Here is a 22,918-nt window from a genome sequence, read left to right as displayed (position 1 = left end):
CTCGGACAAATATTATCCTATCTAACAAACATAAATGGAAAGCTTATTTATTCAGCTTTCAGGTGAGGTATAAATCTCAATCTTAAAAATATTACCCTTATGACTGGTTTTGTGGTCCAGGATCACATATGGACTTTATTTCCTATCTAAGGACTGCTGTTTACTTTAAATGGACATTAAAAATGTAAACAAATAAATAAATAAAGGACATTCTGCAAATATCACTGACCTTGTGAACTCTTTTGTATAAAAGGCCATATTACTTGCTTCAGCTGAAGCACAGAATGTTCTTTGGAACATTCTCAACTAATGTTGGATAACATAATGTGTTAACATAAAGATAATGTAATTTGTTTTGTAAATCTAATTGTAAATCGAGTTCTTCGTTGCAGTTTATATAGTAAACAGATTCAGTATTCCTAAAGTTTAAGTCATGAAGATTAATTATTGTTATTAAATATACTTACGTTCCATGGAGTTTATATCCTATCCTTGCGAAAGCTAAATGCTTTAACGTTAATTAGATTGCCCTGACGTTGCTTCTATGAAGAGGCCTTACCTCATTAATATTAATCAGAACGTCATGACGTTTCTTGCAATCTTCCAATGCCAAAGCGCTTACCCTGAATATTAACATCCAAGCCTTCTACGTAGTAGGAATTGTAATTGTTTAACGAACAGGACCGATTATACTTTAGTCGTTGTGTTTGGTTCTTTCGGTGTGTCGCGCAAAAATGTCAAGAAAATTCTTCGTCGGAGGAAACTGGAAAATGAACGGCGATAAAGAGAGTTTGGGCGAGCTCATAATGACCTTGAACACGGCCAGTCTCAACGATGAAACAGGTCCATGGCGTTCATTTGATGTTACGTTGTTTACCTGAAAGAATATGTAGCAGAAAGTATTTCATTTTTCAATTTCACAGATTGGTATGATGTATTTTGCATATATAGCTCGACGGATTTGTTTAGAAGCATAGACAGTTTGCTGCATGACGTCACGTGACCCTTTAAATTGATGGAGGGTCGCGTGCTTTTACATAACAATTATGTTAAAACTTAAAATATAAAACTAGTTTATTTTGTTATACAGTTGATTTTCTTATATTATTGCATGTCATTACAGTCATGTATTATTTTTCTTAAGAAACCAATATTTTTTCATAGGCCTGCTGTAGAGAGCTTCATTATTAATTTATCATTTTTGGTCCTACAAATTCTGTATTTGTCCTTTCCCATATATCATATATCTGTCACATATGCCTAAAAATTACATAAAAATACAGCTTACTAGCTAAATAAGTAGGCAAATTATATTTGCCCTATTCCATATTTGTTTTAATTGATAGCCAAACTATTGGTTCCCATTCTACCTGGGGGAAAAATCTAATAAATTCAGAAGAAACTAATTAAGAATATTCCACACACAATAACATTATATATATATATATATATATATATATATATATATATATATATATATATATATATATATATATATATATATATATATATATATAGTTAGTCAATAATAACAACAATAAAAAATTTCACACACACACACACACACAAAATTATTTTACAATTTTTGGTCCTACAGACTCCCATATGCATGAAAAATTTGCATAATAATTTGGTATGGGGAGAAAAAAAAGGTAATTGCTACTTTTTTCTCACAATTCAGACAGTTTTCTGAGAATTGACAGTTCGGTTTATTTCTGATTTCTAATAGACTTCGCTGTACATTCACAATGGTGAGAAGAAAAAGTTGAGATTAAAAAGTGCAAGATGGAAAGTTTCTAAGTTCAGTGGCAGAAACTAAAAAACAGGATTGTGAGATGAAAACTGAGTATTCAGAGGGGAAAAAATCTTGCAAGATATAAACAGAATTGCAACTTGATTTTTTTTTTTTTTTATCCTGTGGCAGAAACAGGCTTCCATAATTCGTTTCCATTCTACCTAGAGAAAAATATCTAACACATTTAGAGGCAGTATAAAATAACAATAATAATAATAAAAAAGAAATATATGATATGATGGTGAGTAAATGATGACAGATGCTTTGTTTATTCATTTAAGAGTGTTCTTGCTGGCTTTCGTAATCATATATCCTCATCATAACACTGGTTTTGTCTTCATTGTTTAGAGGTGGTGTGTGGCGCGCCGTCCATCTATCTTGATTACGTGAGGTCTAAACTGGACCAGAGGATCGGTGTGGCCGCCCAGAACTGCTATAAGGTTCCCAAAGGAGCTTTCACCGGGGAGATCAGGTATATGTGCTCATTGGTATCTCTTATAGTTTTTACGAACAACCATTTATCACTGTCACAATCATATTTCACGTTCTCTACTTTTCTTTGGCGCTTTAGCCCGGCGATGATTAAAGACTGCGGCATCGAGTGGGTGATTCTGGGCCACTCTGAGAGGCGTCACGTGTTTGGAGAGAGTGATGAGGTATTGTAATAGGAATCCAAACCCTTATATGTCTTGGTTTTCAGTATGATGAAATTCAGGCCTCCTGTTGATGCATATTTGTGCTGTTCTCTGATTGGCTGTGATGTGCTTTGCAGCTGATTGGCCAAAAGGTGGCCCATTGCCTAGAGAGCGATTTGGGTGTGATCGCCTGCGTCGGGGAGAAACTAGAGGAGAGAGAAGCTGGAACCACTGAGGACGTGGTGTTTGAACAGACCAAAGTCATTGCAGGTCATCTGAAAACACAAATCTGATATCAAATATGTGATTTTAACATTGTGGATCGTCAGCACATATGCTAAGATGGCCTATTTGGCAGATTTATTTTTAGGGTTTATATGAAATGCATATGTGCTGAACTTTTTTATTTCTCGGACCCTGTTCATGCATGTGAAAAACTTTAAACATTTCTATATTTTGTAGACAATGTGAAGGACTGGACTCAGGTGGTTTTAGCGTATGAACCAGTCTGGGCCATTGGCACTGGCAAAACTGCCACTCCTGATCAGGTAAACCTGTATTCATATCATGTTTGGTCTCCATTATCCATTATTTCATATTTATGAAATGCATATGCATCAAAGCATGAACAATAAAATGCTTTTACATTAAACTGTAGTTTAAAGTCATTCTGTTTATGACCATGTACTTTATTTGGTGTTGCCCTTAAAAAGATAAAGGGTCTTTATTGGCATTGATGGACCCTTTCCATTCCACAAAAGATTATTTTTGCAGTGGAACGAGATTTTTCAGATCATTAAAATGTTTTAGACTAAGAAAATATATTTTTTAGGATCTGTCGCTTGAATTGTTCTTTAGGGAAAATAAAATGGATCTTTGCTTTGGAAAAACCTTCTTTTGAATTGTTGGTGTATATAAACTGTGCTGCAGGCTCAGGAGGTGCATGAGAAGCTGAGGGGATGGCTGAGAGCGAATTTGTCGGATGCAGTAGCCGACTCTGTGCGCATCATCTATGGAGGTGAGTCTGCAGTGTTCAGAACATCCTGTCTGCACAACTCTGAGCGGCCTTAAAGATATAGTTCACCCAAAAGGGAAGATTCTGTCATTTGCTCAGCTCATGTCACACCACATACCAATGACCTTCATTCATCTGTGAAACACAAAATAAATTTGGTAAAACGTCCATGCATGATGCATTTAATGAAAGAAAATAAGATTGCAAAAATGACCCTCATATTTACAGCTATGCATGTGATGGATGCTTTCCTTCAAAGCAATTTAAACTGCATTCAAAGTAAACGTTTTATCATTGTATGTATTCACTGGGAATCGAACCCATGGCCTTCTCGTTGCTATTTCATTGCAATAGAATTTAAACTCTTATTTTACATAGTATTTACGTTCAAGTCATTCAGAAATATATGCTAATAGAAGACTGTCCTTTATTGTGCTAAGAGCAGATTTGGAGAAATGTATATATATATATATATTATACTCTTTTAGATTGTAAATTATTGATAATATGTCTGTTGCGCCACCTTTCCTGTTTGTTTATTTGATTGAATGGGTGTTATTTTGTTAATATTAAAACAAAAATGAATGTCTTATAAAGCAAAAAGCTGTGTATTTGTACAAAAAACTTCCATCGAGATCATTGCTTCTGGCTAAAATACTACTCATCTATGCATAACATGTAAAAGTCTTTATTGACTCAATGCTGAACCCCTTTTACTAAAGAACAATTGATCAAGTACAGTTACTCCTCTCTCTTCATACCACAGGCTCTGTTACTGGAGGAAACTGCAAAGAGCTGGCAGCCCAGCCTGATGTGGATGGCTTCCTGGTTGGAGGTGCTTCCCTTAAGCCGGAGTTTGTTGACATCATAAATGCCCGCTCATAGAGTTGCCCAGCCATTTTGATGGTCCAAAACTGCCGCACTTCCCAATCAGTGTATACCAGCTTCTTGTCATTCCAGCAGGTCTGAAAGTGCTTTTGTGGTTGTGTTGCTTTTGCTCACCTGCTTGTTAAACAGTCAGGGTGGGTTAATATCATCTCCCTTCCCACTTAAAGTAATAGAAGAGAGCTTGGGCATGTTAGTTTGTTATTGCTGCTGCACTGGAGTTAACTGCTGTGTTGTCTATGCACTTCCAGAGCACACTACTTGAAATATAACATACTGTATTCTCCGCATTGAGACTTACAAGAACAGCGTTGAATGCTTAACTGAGTTTGTAGTGAGTTGATGAGCACTTTATCCTCTGTAGAAATGACTACCTTGGTAGAAAATTAAAAACATATTTGTCCTGTCTTCTCATAGTGTTATTTTTTTCTGATTTAATCACTGACGTAAATGCTGTGTGTACTGAAATTTAAAGGCTAAATGGTGTAAATTTTAAAATTAATTTTAGATATCATTCGGAAGCATCAAGTTTGCGAATATGTATTTGGCTAAATCAGTAATATTATATTATTTCAATTTAAAATAAATTTTCTATTCTTAATATGTTTTCAAATGTAATTTATTCCTGTGATCAAAGCTTCATTTTCAGCATCATTCCTGCAGTCTTGAGTGTCACATGATCTTCAGAAATCACAATAATATACTGATTTGCTGCTCAAGAAATGGTTCTTATTCTAGTAATAATCTTTTGAGCATTATACATGTCTTTACTGACACTTTTGATCAATTTAATGCATCCTCCAAAAACAAAAGTAGTCATTTCTTTTTTTATTTTTCATTTTTTTTTAAATACTGTATGAGTTTTCTAATGTAGATGACAAGAAATAACATTTTGAAACCCATTAAAACACTATCCTGTTCTATAATTGATGGTCTAAATGGTGAAAAGCCATTTAAACGTCCTCCTCTGCTTCTTACGACGAGAAGAAAACACACTTAGGGACTCAAGTTTGACGAAAGCAATGACAGCTTTATTATTCCATAACATTATTCACTGACAGCCTTCTCAGTTATTTTTTACATTTTCTCACGATCTTGCTCTTTTTTTCCTTCTTTAACCACAATAATCTCACAAAACGATGAAAAGAGAAGTCATCAGGGAGGAAAAAGATTTCAGGTATGGGGGAACAAGCCAAGTCATAACCACAAGAAGGGAAGGGGGAGAGAAAGAAAGCAACACAGACTGCAAGTCCATGGGGGAGAGAAAGAGAATAAGGAATCGTGTGCATCGAGGGTGAGACTTTGCTACACAAATGTGAGTGTGTGTGTGTGTGTGTGTGTGTTTGGTCTCTATTGATGTAAGCTGTGTCTGTCGGTCCAGTTCTTGAATCAGATCTTCATCGTGATTGTTATGTCTCTCATTCACTACTGGAGTTTGATCATTCATCTTAAAGCAGAAGTGAAGCGTGTCATTCTTATAGCTGTCTCTTATATATTTGGAGATGGTAGCCCCGCCCCCAAACACACACCATTGGTTGAGCCAGAAATGTGCATACAGATGGCTCACTTAAGAGTCGGTTTTATTCAACGCAAAAATCTTCCACTTCCCCTTTAGGATGGAGATCAGGGTAAAAGTACATTTTAAGAGTCACTGCATGAGAAAATCAGGCAGACTGATGAAGATTAGGAGGTTCTTGAATATAATAATAATTATTATTATTATTATTAGAAGTGATATGTGAACATTATGTACTATCCTTTAGATTTCAATCTGTTTATTTATTAATTTTTTGCCGTGTTGATCTATGTAGGCAGCCATAAGGCAATATCATAACATAATCGGGACATATTTATTTAACTTTGTTGAAATACATATTATCTTAAATGCATCATATAATAAAATGAGTAGAACACTTTTTATTTTATTTGTTGATTTGAATGAATAACAGTTTGTTTTAAAAGAAAATTTTTCTTTTTTCTCCGCATTCTCTTGGTTCAGAGATGGACACAAAACACCGCATCTGAGAAAGAGCGTATTGACTGATAAAAAGCATCTAATGGCCTGGTCTTTTAGAGTAAATTCTAGACCCAGCAAAACATACTCCAGTTACTATTTGATTTATCTACTCTCTTTTCTCCAAAATCTATATTTTTTTGCCTAGTTCTCATGCATTGAACCATAAAAATTACATTTGATTTTTATATCATGGCAAGTCAGCCTAGACATTATTATAATTTTTTTTATGTACATACATTTCACATCGAAACTGAAGCTTAATTTGAAAGATTACACCTGATTAAAATAAATCTCTACTTTTATTCCATCTGAGTTAAATCCTTCTTTTTAAAAGTCTTTGCCTTGTTAAATTCAAGGTCCATTTTCTGGATCGTATGCATGCATGTCCACCCTTTTGCACATGTTTTATCCGTCAAGTAATTCAGTATCACTTGTGCATAATGTTGGTCGGTCCAGGATCCACTGGGCATAATATTTGGTCTATCAAAGCCTGTCCATAGTCCAGTTCAGTTTAAATATATACCTTGAGTGTCTGAGCAAGTCATGTTTTTGTATATCAGTGCAAATAGTGCTGTTTTAATGCATTTTGAATGATATGAGGGGACGTCAAGGGCGGTCAGTCGGTTCAGTGCAGTACATACTCTGTTTGTCAGCTGTTTTTTGAGTGATTTCGGTGCGGTGATGTCAGTATCACAGAGCGCTAGGGTTTCTGAAATTGTGCCCGGCGAATCGAGCCTGATCGCCCAGTTCTTCTTCAATCCTGTGAGGCAGGAAAAACAGACAGATTGGCAGAGGTGGACATGGATTTATTATACAGAGAAACAGCTAGAAGACTGTAATCAACAATGTTAATCCAAGCAATTACTGGTTTCTTATGTGGCTATTTTTGAGACTGGGACTTTTTCAGTCAGTTGAGTCATATGATGATGATGATGATGCACAATCAAACATTTGTACATTTTCTAAAGAAAATTGCCTGGGGAAAAGAGTTTATGGGGTATTTTTAACATTTTTTATCATCCAATTGTATAGAGAGTTGAGCAAAGGTTTAATACTTACTGTTAGATACCTTAAAATAAGTAAGAACAATTTAGCAGTAACTTCCGCAGTAACTTATATATATATAAAAAAAGTAAACAGTTGCGGCTTTACCAGGATTATTGTAGATATCTAAAACTAAAACCATTAAAAACTGTACTTTATATAATAAAATTAAATTATAGTTTTATTAAAATTAAATACAAACAAAAAATGTAAAGCTAAAACAAATAACAAAGAACAAAAATGTATATAAAAAAATACAATGCATATTATAAATATATATAAAAAATACCATAACCAAAAAAAAATAAATAAATAAATAAAAAAAAATGACTAAAACTTTAACAAATATGTTTTTCAAAATAAAAACTATGATAATATATCTTAGATACTAAAATAATACTGTGCTTTAAAAATCTGAGTTGCAATCAAAACCTAACACTTTAAAACATTGTAGTAACAGCCGATTTAAAAAAAGAGGCGAAAAGAATATTACAACTATTTGGACATCATTTTGGGGATTGAAACAATTCAATAATAACTCGATTGCTTAAAAATGGTAAGAGTGAATGTTCTCTTGCCTCATAAGTTGGTTGTATTTTGCAAGACGCTCAGATCTGCATGGAGCTCCTGTCTTTATCTGAAAGATAAGAGAAAAAGAGTTTGTCAAGTCGATAAAAACGTAATGATTTGATTAAGATGGTTTTGTAAAACGTATCTTCTTTGTACATAATGCTAACACTGTGTGTGTGTGTGTGTGTGTGTGTGTACCTGTCCAGTGCAGAGTCCCACCACTAGATCAGCGATGAAAGTGTCTTCTGTCTCTCCCGAGCGATGGCTGACCATCACGCCCCATCCGTTGGCCTGAGCCAGCTTACATCTGAGGGACACACAGTTCAAAACCAGAAGATTAGGAGCTGGAGATGCTGCTGATCAACTGTGGTTCATGGAGCACGTATGGTTGCTCACGCCTGGATGGCCTCTGTGACGGAGCCGATCTGGTTGACCTTCAGGAGCAGACAGTTGCATGCGCGGTCTTCCGCAGCCTTCTCTATCCTCTTGGGGTTTGTCACGGTCAGGTCGTCGCCCACGATCTGGATCCCCATGGAGCCCGTCATGTTAGTCCAAGCGGCCCAGTCGTCCTGGTCAAACGGGTCCTCGATGGACACCACTAGTGATGAAGACAGGAACAAAAGATTATATATAAATGATCAGATTTTTATTTAGTAAGAATGCATTGATCAAAAGTTGAAAATATAAATAATTTTCATATCAAATAAATTCTGTTCTGATGAACTTTCTAGCCATCAAAAAAATCCTGAAAAAATGCATCGTGTTTTTTTGAGCAGCATATTAGCATATAATCAGCATATGATTTCTGAAGGATCATGTGACACCTAAGATGCTGAAAATTAAGCCTTGCTATATCAGAAATAAATGACCCTGGAGCACAAAACCAAAACCAGGATATCTTCATTTGCCAAAAATCATTAGAATATTAAGTAAAAATCATGTTCCATGAAGATATTTAGTAAATTTGCTACCGTAAATATATCAAAACTTTATTTTTGATTGGTAACATGCATTGCTAAGGACTTCATTTGGACAACTTTAAGATTCCAGATTTTCAAATAGTTTTATCTCAATCAAATATTGTCCTCCTAATAAACCATATATTAATGGAAAGCTTATTTATTTTATTTTTATATATATGAATCTCAATTTCAACAAATTAATGCTTACGACTGGTTTTGTGGTCCAGGGTCACATCCATTATAATAGAAAACAGCAGTTTTAAACCGTAAAAATATTATAAATTTTTACTGGTTTTTATGCAGCTTTTAAATGCAGCTTTGGTGAGCATAAGAGGCTTCTTTGAAAAACAAACTTTAGAACAGTAGTGTATATAAGTTGATCATGGTTGGCTGTAACTTTGCAAAGAAAGCTGATAGTTATATAAGCGTGTCACCTGGATAATCGTTGACAAAGGTCTGGTAGATCTCCACCAGCTCATCGCTGCTGATGTGTCTGTCTGGGTTTGGAGGAGACTTGAAGTCGAGGTCGTACTTGCCGTCACGGTAGAACTCAGAGGCGGCTACATCCATCCCGATCACGACTTTATCTGTGAAGCCGGCCTTGTCTATGGCTGTCTTTATCAACTCAAGTGCTGTGGAGACATAATGGATAAATTCATTATGATGAAATTGGATCACACGCTCAGACAAGGTGATGAAGAAACACACCTTCACTGTTCTCCAGGATGTTGGGAGCGAATCCTCCCTCGTCGCCGACGTTGGTGGCGTCTTGGCCGTACTTCTCCTTGATGACACCCTTGAGCGTCTGGTAGAGCTCGGCTCCGACACGCAGGGCGTCCCGGAAAGACTCCGCCCCCACAGGAAGCACCATGAACTCCTGCATGGCGAGCTTGTTTCCAGCATGAGAGCCTCCGTTGATGACATTAAAGGCCTGGCGAATGTTTGGAGAAGATGTGCTTAGTCTATTTCCCCTGATAATCAGGAGACAATTCCTACAGATGTGAATCATGATGTTGCGAGCTGAGTAATGAGTTTTCTTACAGGAACTGGCAGCACTAGTTCTGTGTTTCCTGCCAGATCAGCAATATGACGATACAGAGGGACGCTTTTCTCTGCCGCACCGGCCTTGCAGATGGCCAGAGACACTCCCAGGATGGCATTAGCTCCAAACTGAGCTGCAGACGCGACGAACAGATTTAAAATCAAGACTGTATTCAATCGTCTCCTTTTTTTGTGCTAGTTTCACTGCATAAGAAATATTTTTTGCATAAACAATGTAAGGTTTGGAATAATTACTGAAATTATTAAAATATTAAGTTTATAGGTAACACTTTAGAATAAGGTTCCATTAGTTAATGTTAGTTAATGTATTAAATAACATGAACAAACAATGAATAACACATTTATTAGTGTATTTATTCATCTTCGTTAATGTTAGTTAATGAAAATAAAGTTATTCATTGTTAGTTCATGGTAATTCACAGTGCATTAACTAATGTTAACAAGCACAACTTTTGATTTAAATAATGCATTAGTAAATGTTGAAATTAACATGAACTAAGACTTATAAATGCTGTAGAAGGATTGTTCTTGCTTAGTTCATGTTAACGAAAGTAGTTAACTAACATTAACTAATGGAACCTTATTCTAAAGTGTTACCAGTTTATATATATATATATATATATATATATATATACTTTAATTCAACAAGGATGCATTAATTTGAATAAAAGGTAAGTGATGCATAATCTTACAAAAGATTTATATTTCAAATAAAATCTGTTCTTTTTAAATCTCTCTTAAAAGAATCCTGAAAAACGCATCACAATTTCCCAAAAAATATGAAACAAGATTGATAATAATAACAATTCTTTATTGATCAATAAATCAGCAATGTAGCATGATTTCTTAATGATCAGGTGAGACATCACAGGAATACATTACATTTTAAAATATATTCTAATACAAAACAGTTATTTTCATGTAATTTTTTTATTATCATTTATGATATTATAAATAGGTCTCCTAAAAAGCACAAGACTCTTTCATCATTTACGCAAACTCTTGCCTTTCAAACTTGGCAGGTCACAATTCCTTGGCATTGCTAACAACAAATCTGGCACACCACACTTGTGCAAAGCTACAGTGGAGGGGATGATTTTAAATAAGTAAGTTATAATTTGGTTATGGATTGTAAGGCTTCAGAAGACTTGGAATATAGCAAATAAGGTTATATTGGGCATATTGTATGCTGCTTTTTTGTAATTTTATACACATTTTCAGTGCTGAACATCTTTTGTGTTCCACATAATAAAGAACATAACACAGGTTTGGAACATCCTGGGGGTGAGTAAATGATGATTTCATTTCTATTCTTGTTGAGTTTCTAAAACTGGATATTTTATCATGTAAGAGAATAACTTACATTTGTTCTCTGTGCCGTCCATTTCGATCATCATGTTGTCCAGTTTCTCCTGTTCCACCACACTGATCTCCTAAAGTTCACATCATGAAGATAAATCTCTCGAGGTTAATCAAATACAGTGATGGATGCTTGATGAAAATGTTGATTAATCATTAGCCCTGATGCTGTGGAATTAAAGCAGCACTGTGTAACGACTTCTGTTTTCAAAATTAGCTAAATGTTTATAATGAGCGAGTACAACATGAATTCATCTTCCAAACCGCGTTTTGTCTGATCCCGAATCACTACGGTACACTTATAATAAGTGCTTATATTTGGACTATTGTAGCCTGGTCGGAATTACACATACCTGCGTGAATCGCCATAGACATAAACGTAAAGAAGTAGTTCCGGTTAAAATGTTCTTCCGCGGGATGCGTGAAGTTCTGTTTATTAACCACCAGAGCGCCAAAATTTACATAGTGCTGCTTTAACCTATCAAATTCTAAATGTGCAATATCTGAGTTTTTAGCTTTTGCGCTGTAGACATGGGAGTATCTGTGACATAAAAATAAGATATGAAAAGGAAAGAATGGAATGTGTAGATCAGAATGAAAATCAAGACCTGGATAATAGGAGATAATTGTGTCTCTGCCATTGGTAGATTGGTAGCAGTGGAACCTGTTTTAAAATCTCCTGTTATAAGTGAATGGGTGTACAAAAATGAAAAGAAAAATGATTAAGAAAAGTGCAGGGGTGGGATCGGATTCTGATCCCATCTGATCGGAATCTGATCTGTAAAACAAACAAATAACAAATAATTCAATTAACAATCGATTAGAATTAAACTCTAAAAAGTGATTTAAAACTATATGGGAAAGTGGCGACAAATGTCAGTTGAAAAATAAAATGCATGGAATGACAAAAAATAGGAGCCTGTCAAATAATGTAAATCATAGTGAAAATGCATTAAATAACAAACTTAGATGTGCTCCCATTGAAACTAAGTACATTTTGAATATAAGCTGTAAATTATTAGATGATTTTTAACTTATAATGCATATATCGCTTAAATATCTCTGGTTAATTCAGACCTTTTCCAGAAATAAGCAAACATGCACAGATTGCAGTTTATACTCCTTCTTTGTGCTGGCTGAACCGTGATTTTTTGGTTATTTGTCATAATAATACTAATTCTCTGCACTTACAGATGCGATGAGGGCTGGTCCAAGAGTGTCATTAATATGACCAACAGCCTTCAATACGCCTTAAAACACAAGAAAACCAAAGATACAGGTCACCGCAGGTTAAAAATTAAGATAAGATAAACAAAATGATTGAAAAAATGATCTATTTAGATGGAATTGATCTGATGTTTTATGATGGTTTATAGTGCCAATGTGACCATGGACCATGTGTGTTCGCTCACCTTTGCCCTTGTAACGGCTCTTGTCTCCATCTCTGAGTTCCAGCGCCTCATAGATGCCTGTCGAAGCTCCGCTGGGCACCGCAGCCCTGAACAGACCTAAAAATAACAAATCTGTCATTTTTTTACAGCAGCGGATAATACATAATGCATCCATGTCTTAGTGATAGATCCTTCGTTGACAATTGAATTTAATACATTTACATTTGTCTCTTAAAAGTAACTTGAGTATGGATCTATTTAGATATTTTATTAGATTTATTTTTAAGTGTATTTTGCATTCATGCATTTTTATAATAAACATGTTTTGAAGAAATCTGATTTAATTTACATTGTAGAAATCACATATTGTTTTGGTTTTAAAATTCAGGATGCCATCCTGCTCATCCCTTGTTGTAAAGAGACTCTACTGATTCACCTTTATCAGTTCTCAAGTCCACCTCCACTGTAGGGTTTCCCCGAGAGTCCAGGATTTCCCTGGCAATGATGCTCACAATAGACATCCTGAGAAAACAAGAGAGAGAGAGGGAATGAGCTAAACCTCTGCTGACTCTAACTGGACAAGACGTTTAGAAACTGTGTCCATAGCATCCTTTAATTGACCTTGCATGAGTCAGACAGACATCTAAAAGTGAGCGAGTCCTCCAGCATATCAGCACGAACACTGCTATACCTGCACCTGCAATAAATCTCTTTTTATATTCGATATGCTGCTCAGATGCAGAATGCATCAATTTAAGTGAACAATTAGGGTTTTTAAAAGACAATTTGTATTCTGTGATCCAGAAAACCACTCACAGAATGAGTATTTTGGGGACATGATGAGTACAATTTGTCCACGATTACACAATGGAGCTTTTGTGATTTTTGAGTTTAGTGTTTGGTGCATAAAATAAAGTGCTGGCTACATTTCTGCAGCAGAGTTTGGCTTTCTGTGAACAAAAAGCATTAGTGTAACTGTATTTTGTCATGAAATACTGTATTTTGTATCTTTTATTCCACACAATTAGTCAGGTTGCAGTTGATGCCGCAAAGAGTTGACAAAAAAGTGCGTTGGTCCTCCGAGAGATCCAAATCTTTATGTTTTTAAGTCAGTAGCCTTATGGGCAGAGCATCGACATACAGCACAGTTGTGCCATGGGTGTCCCGAGCTCGAATCCCAGCTCTAGATCCTTTCTCAATCTCACCCCCTTCTCTCTGTCTCTCCCATTTCACTTCCAGTGACTTCTACACTGTCCTATGCTAATAAAGTCAAAAAATGCCAAAAATATCGTGAATAGTGTACCTTCTGCAGCTACAAGAATGCGATTTTGTTAAAACAATAGCTAAATAGCTATTAGGTTAAGAGTTAAATGGAGAATCATTTATTATTCTGTTTTGTTTAAATATTAACATTTAGAATAACGTGCTCTAATGAATCATTCAGAATAAAACCAGGAACGTGCATAAAGTAGAATAAAGAGCATCCATTTTGACTTAACCCATATCTTTCCATACACATCATATCAGTCAATCTGATGGCTTTGAAAATGGAACCGTTTTTTTCTGGAACATTCAGTTCCAATGAGAGATACAGTTCAAGCCACGCTGGCAGCCAATGAAAACCCAGAACATGCAGAATGCATTCTAAATATGCCACGACCGACACGAGCGCACGTGTCACCTTGCTAATGGAATGCGCGTCTTGTAGCACAGACCACCGGCGTTTAAACCAGGGGAGGAGGAGGAGAAGCAGGGGCTTTATCTGTAACGACAACGCTGGCATGTATACCCGCGGGTGCCACGGTCCGAGCAGCCCCTGATCGTGCATCTGAATCCGCCGTGCCAGTGAGATACTGCAGCAACCGTGCTATCAGCAGATATACAGGCGGGAGGGGCGGTCTGCGGAGGGGAGGGGTGGATAGCGCAAAAAAAAAGTGGCGTGATGGGGCAAGAAAAACATAAATAATTTAACATCCCTTTGGCAAAAAGAAGAGCTTTCCGGAGCACCGGAGCGAATGGTCGCACGGGGAATGTCATGAGACCCAGCGCGATGGCGCGTTCACTAGCGATTCGTTCGTTTTGTGTTTGTCACGTGACAAATATACGACTCTGAACTCTCGCGGTGAACTAATCGTTTGCGTTTCTCACAATTTGTTGCATTAATGACTTGCCTGTAATTATTTGCTTGTTTTTTTTTTTGTGTTTTTTTTTAAACCTAACATTTTAACTTCAAATGAACGAAGCGAGTGAATTCAATTCAGTAAAATAAATGATCTTCCAATGAAAACAGATTGGAAACACACTTTATAGCACACGTAGCCTATATAAGCAGACACATAGTGCAGAATCCATCTGCCCGTCCCTTCACCTGCGGGCACCAGAAAACAACACCGCCACCCAAATTCACATCCAGCATCCAAACATAAGGAGTGACTCCGCGTGAAGCTGTCTGTCCGCAGAGGCGTGCTCTTAAAACAACTATGTCCTGAGTCTGACATAATAATAAATAACTGCTCATAAATTAATGCAACATTCAAAAAACCATGCCCAAACTGAATAATCTATAAGCCAAACCATCTTAATGTCCCCGCAACAGATGCATCAATGATGAAAGGTGCAAAAGGAAGAATACAAGCTTTCAAGCGATGATTACCTGCCTTCAGCGCGCGGAGCCTTGCGTTATTAGGGAAGCCTGAAAGAGTCGAGCTGCGGAAGAGATAGAGAGATAGAGAGAGAGGGTGGGGTGGAAACCAGAATGAGAGTGAGAGGACAGGAGAAACAGAAGGGGGAGAGGATGAAAAGATGAGTCAGAGGAAGATGCTGAGAATTAGAGAGGAGAGGAGGAGAGAAAGAGAAAGAGGAGGATGAGTAGGTCAAGGCGACTGATTAATAAGAGGGAACGAGAGACCCGAGAAGAGGAGGGGAGACAACAAACACGGGTGCTGCAATGTTCCTCCGTGACTGCTGGTAAAAATAGACGGAGGAACTGGGTAGAAAGAAGCACGATTAAAATCATCCAATATGACGAGGGAATGCAAGCTTGTGAAAAGTGATACAGGCCTACATTTTACAAATCGAACCTGCAACAATAAAGTTAGGAATTTAAGAAAAATACAAAATCAAGACAAGTTATGATTTCAAATTAATAAGATTTAAAAACTTCTCAAATGTATTTTCATTTATAATTGTCATGCCATAATATCATATCTAATGATATCTAACATTTTACATTTGATTGTAAAAGAATATTAAATAAAATAAAAAATCACTTTGCATGCTAAAAAGGTTTATTTATTTTTTATTTATTTTGCAAAACAATAACCTTATAAATCAATTGTTATAAATCAACCTGACATCAAAATTATTTGTGTTCAGGGGTGGTTCTAGGGTGACTGGAGATCCGGGGCTTAGCCCAGAAAAATCCATGTATATGACTTTTTATTTTAATAAATCAGAAAGATTTACCTTGTTTAAAATATACAAAAACAGTAAAAACAAAAACAAATTAAAAACATTATATTTAAAGTATTGAGGAAAATACGTTTGCTTTTTGCAAACAAAAATTAAGAATTGCAAAACAAATGAAACAGCGCGAAAGCAATGATTTTGCAATAAAAATATTTTCAGCGGAGTTGGTTTTGTTTTCGATATTCGTGACACAGCAGTAAACGCCAATAACTCCAAAAGGAATTGGCATAAAAAATCTAAACAATGTGACCTCCAAAAGGGCAAAGCTGATCATGTTTCACAGCCTTCTACTAGATTTTCCCTCGATATAATAAGCACGGCCCTGTGCAAGCCTTCGCAATATGCAGCAATATGCAGAAAGCCGGGAGAGAACGCTCTCAGAGCTCACTGATCCAGGTCCTGTCATGATGAGCAGAGACTTTCAAGTGGATCGTTTATTTTTATTCAGTAGCATTAAAACATTCATGTTTTCGTTTTATTTACTTTATTAACAAATGTATGTAGCCTATATTAGCAGCGTTTGCTCAAGTTAAAGAAGTTGTTAACATGAACATCTGCTGTTTATTTCTCTCTATGTGCACACTTTAATAGCATTATGTGTATTTGGATCGCTAATCATTTGAGTCAGTTCGGGAGTTCATAGCGGGTTCGCGAATCATTGAGTCAATTTGGGGGTCGCGAATCATTTCAGACATCTGACTCCAGTTTGGGAGTTGGAGCGGGATCGCGAATCAATTGAGTCAATTTGGGGATTGCAAATCATTTGAATCAGTTCGGGAGTTCGTAGCGGGATCGCGAATCAATTGAGTCAATTTGGGGATTGCAAATCATTTGAATCAGTTCGGGAGTTCGTAGCGGGATCGCGAATCATTTGAGTCAGTTTGGGGATCGCGAATCATTTGAATCAGTTCGGGAGTTCGTAGCGGGATCGCGAATCAGTTGAGTCAATTTGGGGATCGCGAATCATTTGAATCAGTTCGGGAGTTCGTAGCGGGATCGCGAATCATTTGAGTCAGTTTGGGGATCGCAAATCATTTGAATCAGTTCGGGAGTTCGTAGCGGGATCGCGAATCAATTGAGTCAATTTGGGGATTGCAAATCATTTGAATCAGTTCGGGAGTTCGTAGCGGGATCGCGAATCATTTGAGTCAGTTTGGGGATCGCGAATCATTTGAATCAGTTCGGGAGTTCGTAGCGGGATCGCGAATCAGTTGAGTCAATTTGGGGATCGCGAATCATTTGAATCAGTTCGGGAGTTCGTAGCGGGATCGCGAATCATTTGAGTCAGTTTGGGGATCGCAAATCATTTGAATCAGTTCGGGAGTTCGTAGCGGGATCGCGAATCAATTGAGTCAATTTGGGGATCGCGAATCATTTGAATCAGTTCGGGAGTTCGTAGCGGGATCGCGAATCATTTGAGTCAGTTTGGGGATCGCGAATCATTTGAATCAGTTCGGGAGTTCGTAGCGGGATCGCGAATCAATTGAGTCAATTTGGAGATCGCGAATCATTTGAATCAGTTCGGGAGTTCGTAGCGGGATCGCGAATCATTTGAGTCAGTTTGGGGATCGCGAATCATTTGAGTCAGTTCGACAGTTCAAAGCGGGTTCGCGAATCATTTGTGTCAGTTCGGGAGTTCACAGCGGGTTCGCGAATCATTTGAGTCAGTTTGGGGATCGCAAATCATTTAAATCAGTTCGGGAGTTCGTAGCGGTTTCGCGAATCATTTGAGTCAGTTTGGGGTTCGCAAATCATAGCTGTATATGGATAGGCATTTTTAACTAATTTAGTAGCTAGTTCTAATTACGTTTTCCACGCTTGTTTAGGTGTGAAATGTGAACTCGTATTTTTTGTTTTAATGATGTGCCTTTTAACAGTATCAAGTATATTAAAAAAAACTAAACAAATCGTGCCTAAAAAGTGCACTCATCTAGGCTAATGTAAAGTTACTTGATGAAGTCATATAGTGCGCGTGTTTTGAGTGCCTTCTTTCACTGCATTATTCGGTGTATTCAAATGCATTTATGAATGCATGTGAATGATCACAAAATTCAAGATATGAACCATTTGTGCCAAAAGGGTTATTTCTTGTCATTATAGAACCTTTTTAGCATAAAAGGTCCTTTGGAGTTGAGTAAAGAACCCTATGGTTCTATGTAGAACCCCAATGATCCCTTTCTTTCTAAGAGTTTGTTGTCATTGTGTTTATTATTAATTTACGATTTACAACACTTCCTTAATATGTGCTTCTTATTTTATTGTGTATGATTCATCATTGCAAAATTGTCTGGCTAAATGACAAAAAAACATTTGTCTTTACATTTTTATTGAACTTTCACTGCCTTTGAAACTGCTTTCTGTTGCATATTTGTTAACCAATAGCCAACAACAACAACAACAACAACAAAAACAAAGTATGGTTTTATTAAAATCTCTTTACTTAACATTCTGGTATCAAAACTCTGTACTTGTTTAACAATCGGGTAAATTTCAAATTACGCTCTGTCCTACATTTTTTTCCTTGCTTAATATCTTGTTTGAAACAGAAATAGGGTTCATTACAAAATAAAATTGTAAAATGTTGTTCAGTTTTAATTTAACAATACATTTTAATTTAACAAATTTGTTCTATATTTATGAACAGCATTTCTTATAGAGAACATAGATGACCGATATTATGACAGAAATAAGATTATAGTGATGTATACAGTTTTTTTTAATTTTATTTATTTTTCGGTGTGTGAGTGTGAAAATTTAGACTGTTTATTAGACTGACATATAAATGTGAGTGAAATATAATCTGCGATTACACTATTTACTGTAATAAGATTATTTTTCAGGGAACTGGGTCACACATTCACACTGAGCTGAAGGCTGTATACAGACCTCTTGGCCCGTCACAGTTACATTATATTGTGGTGCTTTCAATGGTATGAATGTGATTAATGTTTTTTTTTTAAATATATTTAATGTTTTTAAAGAAAATAGCACTAATGTTTCTTCCTCCATAGGAAGAAGGCGAGATAGTCCATAGGCGAGATGGATTGACTAAGACAAGAAATAGTTTTGAAAAAAAAAAAAAAAAAAGTCAAATTGTCATACAATCAATACAAGTACACTTAAGAGGTTAAGATTTGAGCAGCTTCTTTAAGATATCCTTTTTATTCTTCACATTCTATCCATGAAATTAATCTGAAGGTAATTTAAATACAGTACATTACAGACCATAAATTTCAATACCAAATAAAGAGAATACTTCACCCTAAAATCAACCACTCAGGCCAAGATGTTTGGAGAAAGCAATGTGGACTCAAATTTAGCCAGACGCAGCGATCTAAATTTAAAGACATTACATGAATTTGTTTCTTACAAGCACACAGCTTTTGTTTCAAAGATGTTAATCGATGAACTGGAGTGGTGTGGATTACTTGTTGTAAATTATTGCGATGTTTGTATCAACTGTTTGGACTCTCATTCTGACGGCACCCATTCACTGCAGAGGATCCATTAGTGAACAAGTGACGTGATGCTAAATTTCTCCTAATCTGACAAACAAGCTCATCTACATATTGGATAGCTTGCAGGTGAGTTAATCTTCAGCAAAATCTCATTTTTGGGTCAATTATTCCTCAGCTCAGTTTACAGAGGTCAATAATCAAACACTGGAAGTTGGTTCACTCTCAGAAATAAGGTACAAAGACTGACATTGGGGCGGTTCCCTTGCAAAAGGTACTTAGGTACCATTTAGGCACTTAAATGTACCTTTAAAGTAACAAAATGTATCCATTAGGGATACAAATGTGTACCTTAAAAAGGTACAACCTCAGTGACAGCTTTTGTGCCTTTTTTCTGAGTGTAAAAGAGTTTAAAAATTGTGATTGTTTTGGCAATAGAGTTTAAGGCTTGAACAAAGTAAGAAATCCCTGAACTGTGATCTTTAGCATGTCGCATCATCAACATAGACGCAGTTTAACCTGCCAACAGGATTCAAGCATAAATAAGAACAGCAGCGTCTCTTTGTCCCTTTTAAAACGCCACTCTTAAAAGAAAGATCTCTTCATTGTGTTGACATCTCAGCCTGGCTGAATAATCAAATCTGTGGTACAGATTCTGTTGAGTCATGGCTTCCAGCGTGTGTCAAATTGACTTTAGCAGAAAGGTCACTGTAGAGTCACAGGACTGTCATAAATTATTTTGCATATCTTTCACAGAGTTGTCTATTTAAAAAAAAATACAGCAGTATGCATCTTGGAATAAGAAATCTTGTCATCTTAACATTACACTCCATATAACTGCTTGATTCTATCAATATTACATTCTGTGGAATCGCATTTAAATCAATTATACAATTTCTGTAATCAGCACAGTTATATGATAAACGAATGCATTTCATTTGAACATTACTTTTGTTTAATACTCACTAAGTTCTAACTAAAGCACCTATAGAAACACTTCAGCTGAGGGTGAATGTAAGTCTTCAGAATACTTTGATTAACATAAAATTAAGAACAGCGTTTATTTGAAAAAGGTGGTGAAAGGTATTTAAACTTAGCCTAGCGTAAACATATAGCCTATTAAACAATATAAGGTTTAATGGATTCAAACACCTCGAATCACAATTACCCTGCAACTTGCTCAAACCGAAATGTATTTCAAGTCTTATTAAAATTAAACCAGCCAATAATAATAAAAAAAATGGACACGTCTCTGGTCTACAAGTTGTGTATATCACTTCTGGTCACTAGGAGGAGCGATATCTCTATGCCAGATTGTAGTCAACCACTAGAGGTCATCATCAACACATTCCTGATTGTCTGCCATGATTACCTTTACCCTAAATCATTAGTCTAGTCAAACTAGTAAATACACAATTAATTATGCAGACAGTCTCTTTAGTAATTGTTTAAATTGTTTAGTGTTTCTTAGTCTTCTCCTAAAATGTATTGTGTTGTTAATTTTTGGGTTAACATCTAAAAGATTTATGATGTTTTTTCCAGGCAGTTTTTTACTTGGATTATGGATTTGAATAAACACCCTACATGGATCCTAAACATTCTTAAGACTGTTGTGCTAGAAATTGTAATCATAACCTAACTTTTAGGTTATACTGGTTGATTGGTTGGTTAAAAATAGCACATACTGTATCTCACAAGCACATCTGGAAGATAGGAGATTGCCATTACTCGAGACCTTAGGTTTTCATAGTATGTCTACACCACCAGAAAGAAACTATAGAATATGAAGCAAAAATATAGTGTGCACGTTTCTCATAAATAGCTTAATAAAAAAAAAGAAAAAAAAGAGAAAAAACTTTTTTGATCTTCTATTCAATTATTCAGTTTGCGGGTCTGAATTCATTCCATATGAGAATATAGCCTATATATATTTCCATGTGATCTACAAATAAATAAGACAACCCCAGTGCGCCTAAAAGCATTATGAATTAATAAAGAGCGTGCATTTGACCTGATTTCAAATGTTTCCAATGGTAACGGTTGGCAGGTTGGAAAAAATTACTCATTATCTCTTCCAGTGCCCCATGCATCTCATGCATCATTATTTACTTATTTTTATTTTAATCAGTATATATATATATATATATATATATATATATATATATATATATATATATATATATATATTTTTTTTTTTTTTTTTTACACATATACGCTACTTACAGTAATGTGTACTGTATTTCATAGTGTGTTGCAGCAGGGGCCCGCCTGAAGCTAATGCATTATAATTAACATCCATTGTTTACTCACGGAAGTACAATAGGTCCATGTGATAAAATTAATCGATTGTAATGCTTTGGAATATGATGGGGGTGGGGAATATAAGGATTTGGAAATAGCACAGCCTTTATATGGTAATGTATATCGCCTGTGTCATACTCATTATATTAATTCTGGAAGCCTTGACGAGTTACTTCCCTTTTCCTCATGTTTGCAATGAACATTGTGTGTAAATGTCTGTACAGTGTGCAAGAAACAATTAACCAGCCTACTGAAGGATAACTTCTAGTCAGTGTTGCAGATATGATCCTGTAAGCCTGTGCAGAAAACAGTTTATGCAGTTTTGCATGATTTAGTATTAGGTTCCGGCTGAGATTAGGGGAGGGGGGGGGCAGTCATCGGGCATATTATGGGATGTCTGGGCCATTAGGGAGGGGGAGGGGTGGGGGCCGGTTTGAAGGGGGGAGGAGAGAAAGAATATCACATTCGGGACTGTTCATTTTTGTCTCTTTATGTTTAGGTGTTTTTAATCTGGCTTTGTGGAAGAAGATTTGCATGTGAGAGGATGCATTAAGAAACATTAATACTGCAACATTCTTTTTCTGAATTAAGAACACTTAAAACAAATGCGCACTAAAATAAATAAATGTATTCCCAAAGGCATTTAATATACTAAGCCTACTATAGTTGCACAAGCAAAGTTAGTGATTTGAGAAAGGATCGAGCGCAGTCATTGAAATCACGGCCTGATTGCTTTCATTTTTTGGTCAAATCCAATGTCCCTGAAGAGTTTACCAGTAGCCATCTCTGATGGTGTCCATATGTGGCTCTTTCACCCAGTTATGGAGTCATGTTCGGTTCGGTGTGGGGGGAGGAGGGAAGTACCAGAGAGAGCGTAAAAAAAGTATTATGGTATTCATTTTAGCATCCACGGTAATCTGAAACCCCTCCCTTACACCCCCACCACCCCAAAAGACAGA

General features: G+C 36.2%; 2 protein-coding genes across 5 annotated transcripts; one reads left to right on the top strand and one right to left on the bottom strand.

Annotated features, from left to right (window-relative positions):
- The first annotated feature begins 630 nt into the window (after positions 1 to 630).
- Positions 631 to 4,738, top strand: LOC127979174 (triosephosphate isomerase A). Its single transcript, XM_052584426.1, has 7 exons — positions 631 to 843; positions 2,144 to 2,267; positions 2,367 to 2,451; positions 2,568 to 2,700; positions 2,893 to 2,978; positions 3,361 to 3,448; positions 4,212 to 4,738. The coding sequence occupies exons 1-7, from the start codon at positions 735 to 737 to the stop codon at positions 4,328 to 4,330; spliced, it is 744 nt and encodes a 247-aa protein (XP_052440386.1). The 5' UTR covers positions 631 to 734; the 3' UTR covers positions 4,331 to 4,738.
- Positions 4,739 to 5,339: 601 nt separating this feature from the next.
- LOC127979171 (gamma-enolase) lies at positions 5,340 to 15,687 on the bottom strand. 4 transcript variants are annotated; one of them, XM_052584419.1, is made up of 12 exons: positions 15,389 to 15,687; positions 13,172 to 13,257; positions 12,757 to 12,852; positions 12,536 to 12,594; positions 11,349 to 11,418; positions 9,965 to 10,098; positions 9,632 to 9,854; positions 9,358 to 9,555; positions 8,358 to 8,559; positions 8,160 to 8,268; positions 7,970 to 8,028; positions 5,340 to 7,107 (listed from the first exon to the last, which is right to left on the bottom strand). In XM_052584419.1, exons 2-12 carry the CDS (start codon positions 13,254 to 13,256, stop codon positions 7,038 to 7,040), a joined length of 1,305 nt encoding a protein of 434 aa, XP_052440379.1. In that variant the 5' UTR covers position 13,257; positions 15,389 to 15,687; the 3' UTR covers positions 5,340 to 7,037. The 4 variants fall into 4 exon arrangements, with proteins under 4 accessions (XP_052440379.1, XP_052440380.1, XP_052440381.1 ...); XM_052584420.1 differs by having other exon boundaries at positions 15,393 to 15,687; XM_052584421.1 differs by lacking the exons at positions 13,172 to 13,257; positions 15,389 to 15,687 and adding an exon at positions 11,953 to 12,122 and having other exon boundaries at positions 12,757 to 12,846.
- Between the last annotated feature and the right edge of the window lie 7,231 nt (positions 15,688 to 22,918).

This window comes from Carassius gibelio, chromosome B19, assembly GCF_023724105.1.
Source record: "Carassius gibelio isolate Cgi1373 ecotype wild population from Czech Republic chromosome B19, carGib1.2-hapl.c, whole genome shotgun sequence".
Classification (NCBI taxonomy): Eukaryota; Metazoa; Chordata; class Actinopteri; order Cypriniformes; family Cyprinidae; genus Carassius; species Carassius gibelio.
This window is presented reverse-complemented; position numbering and strand designations above follow the sequence as displayed.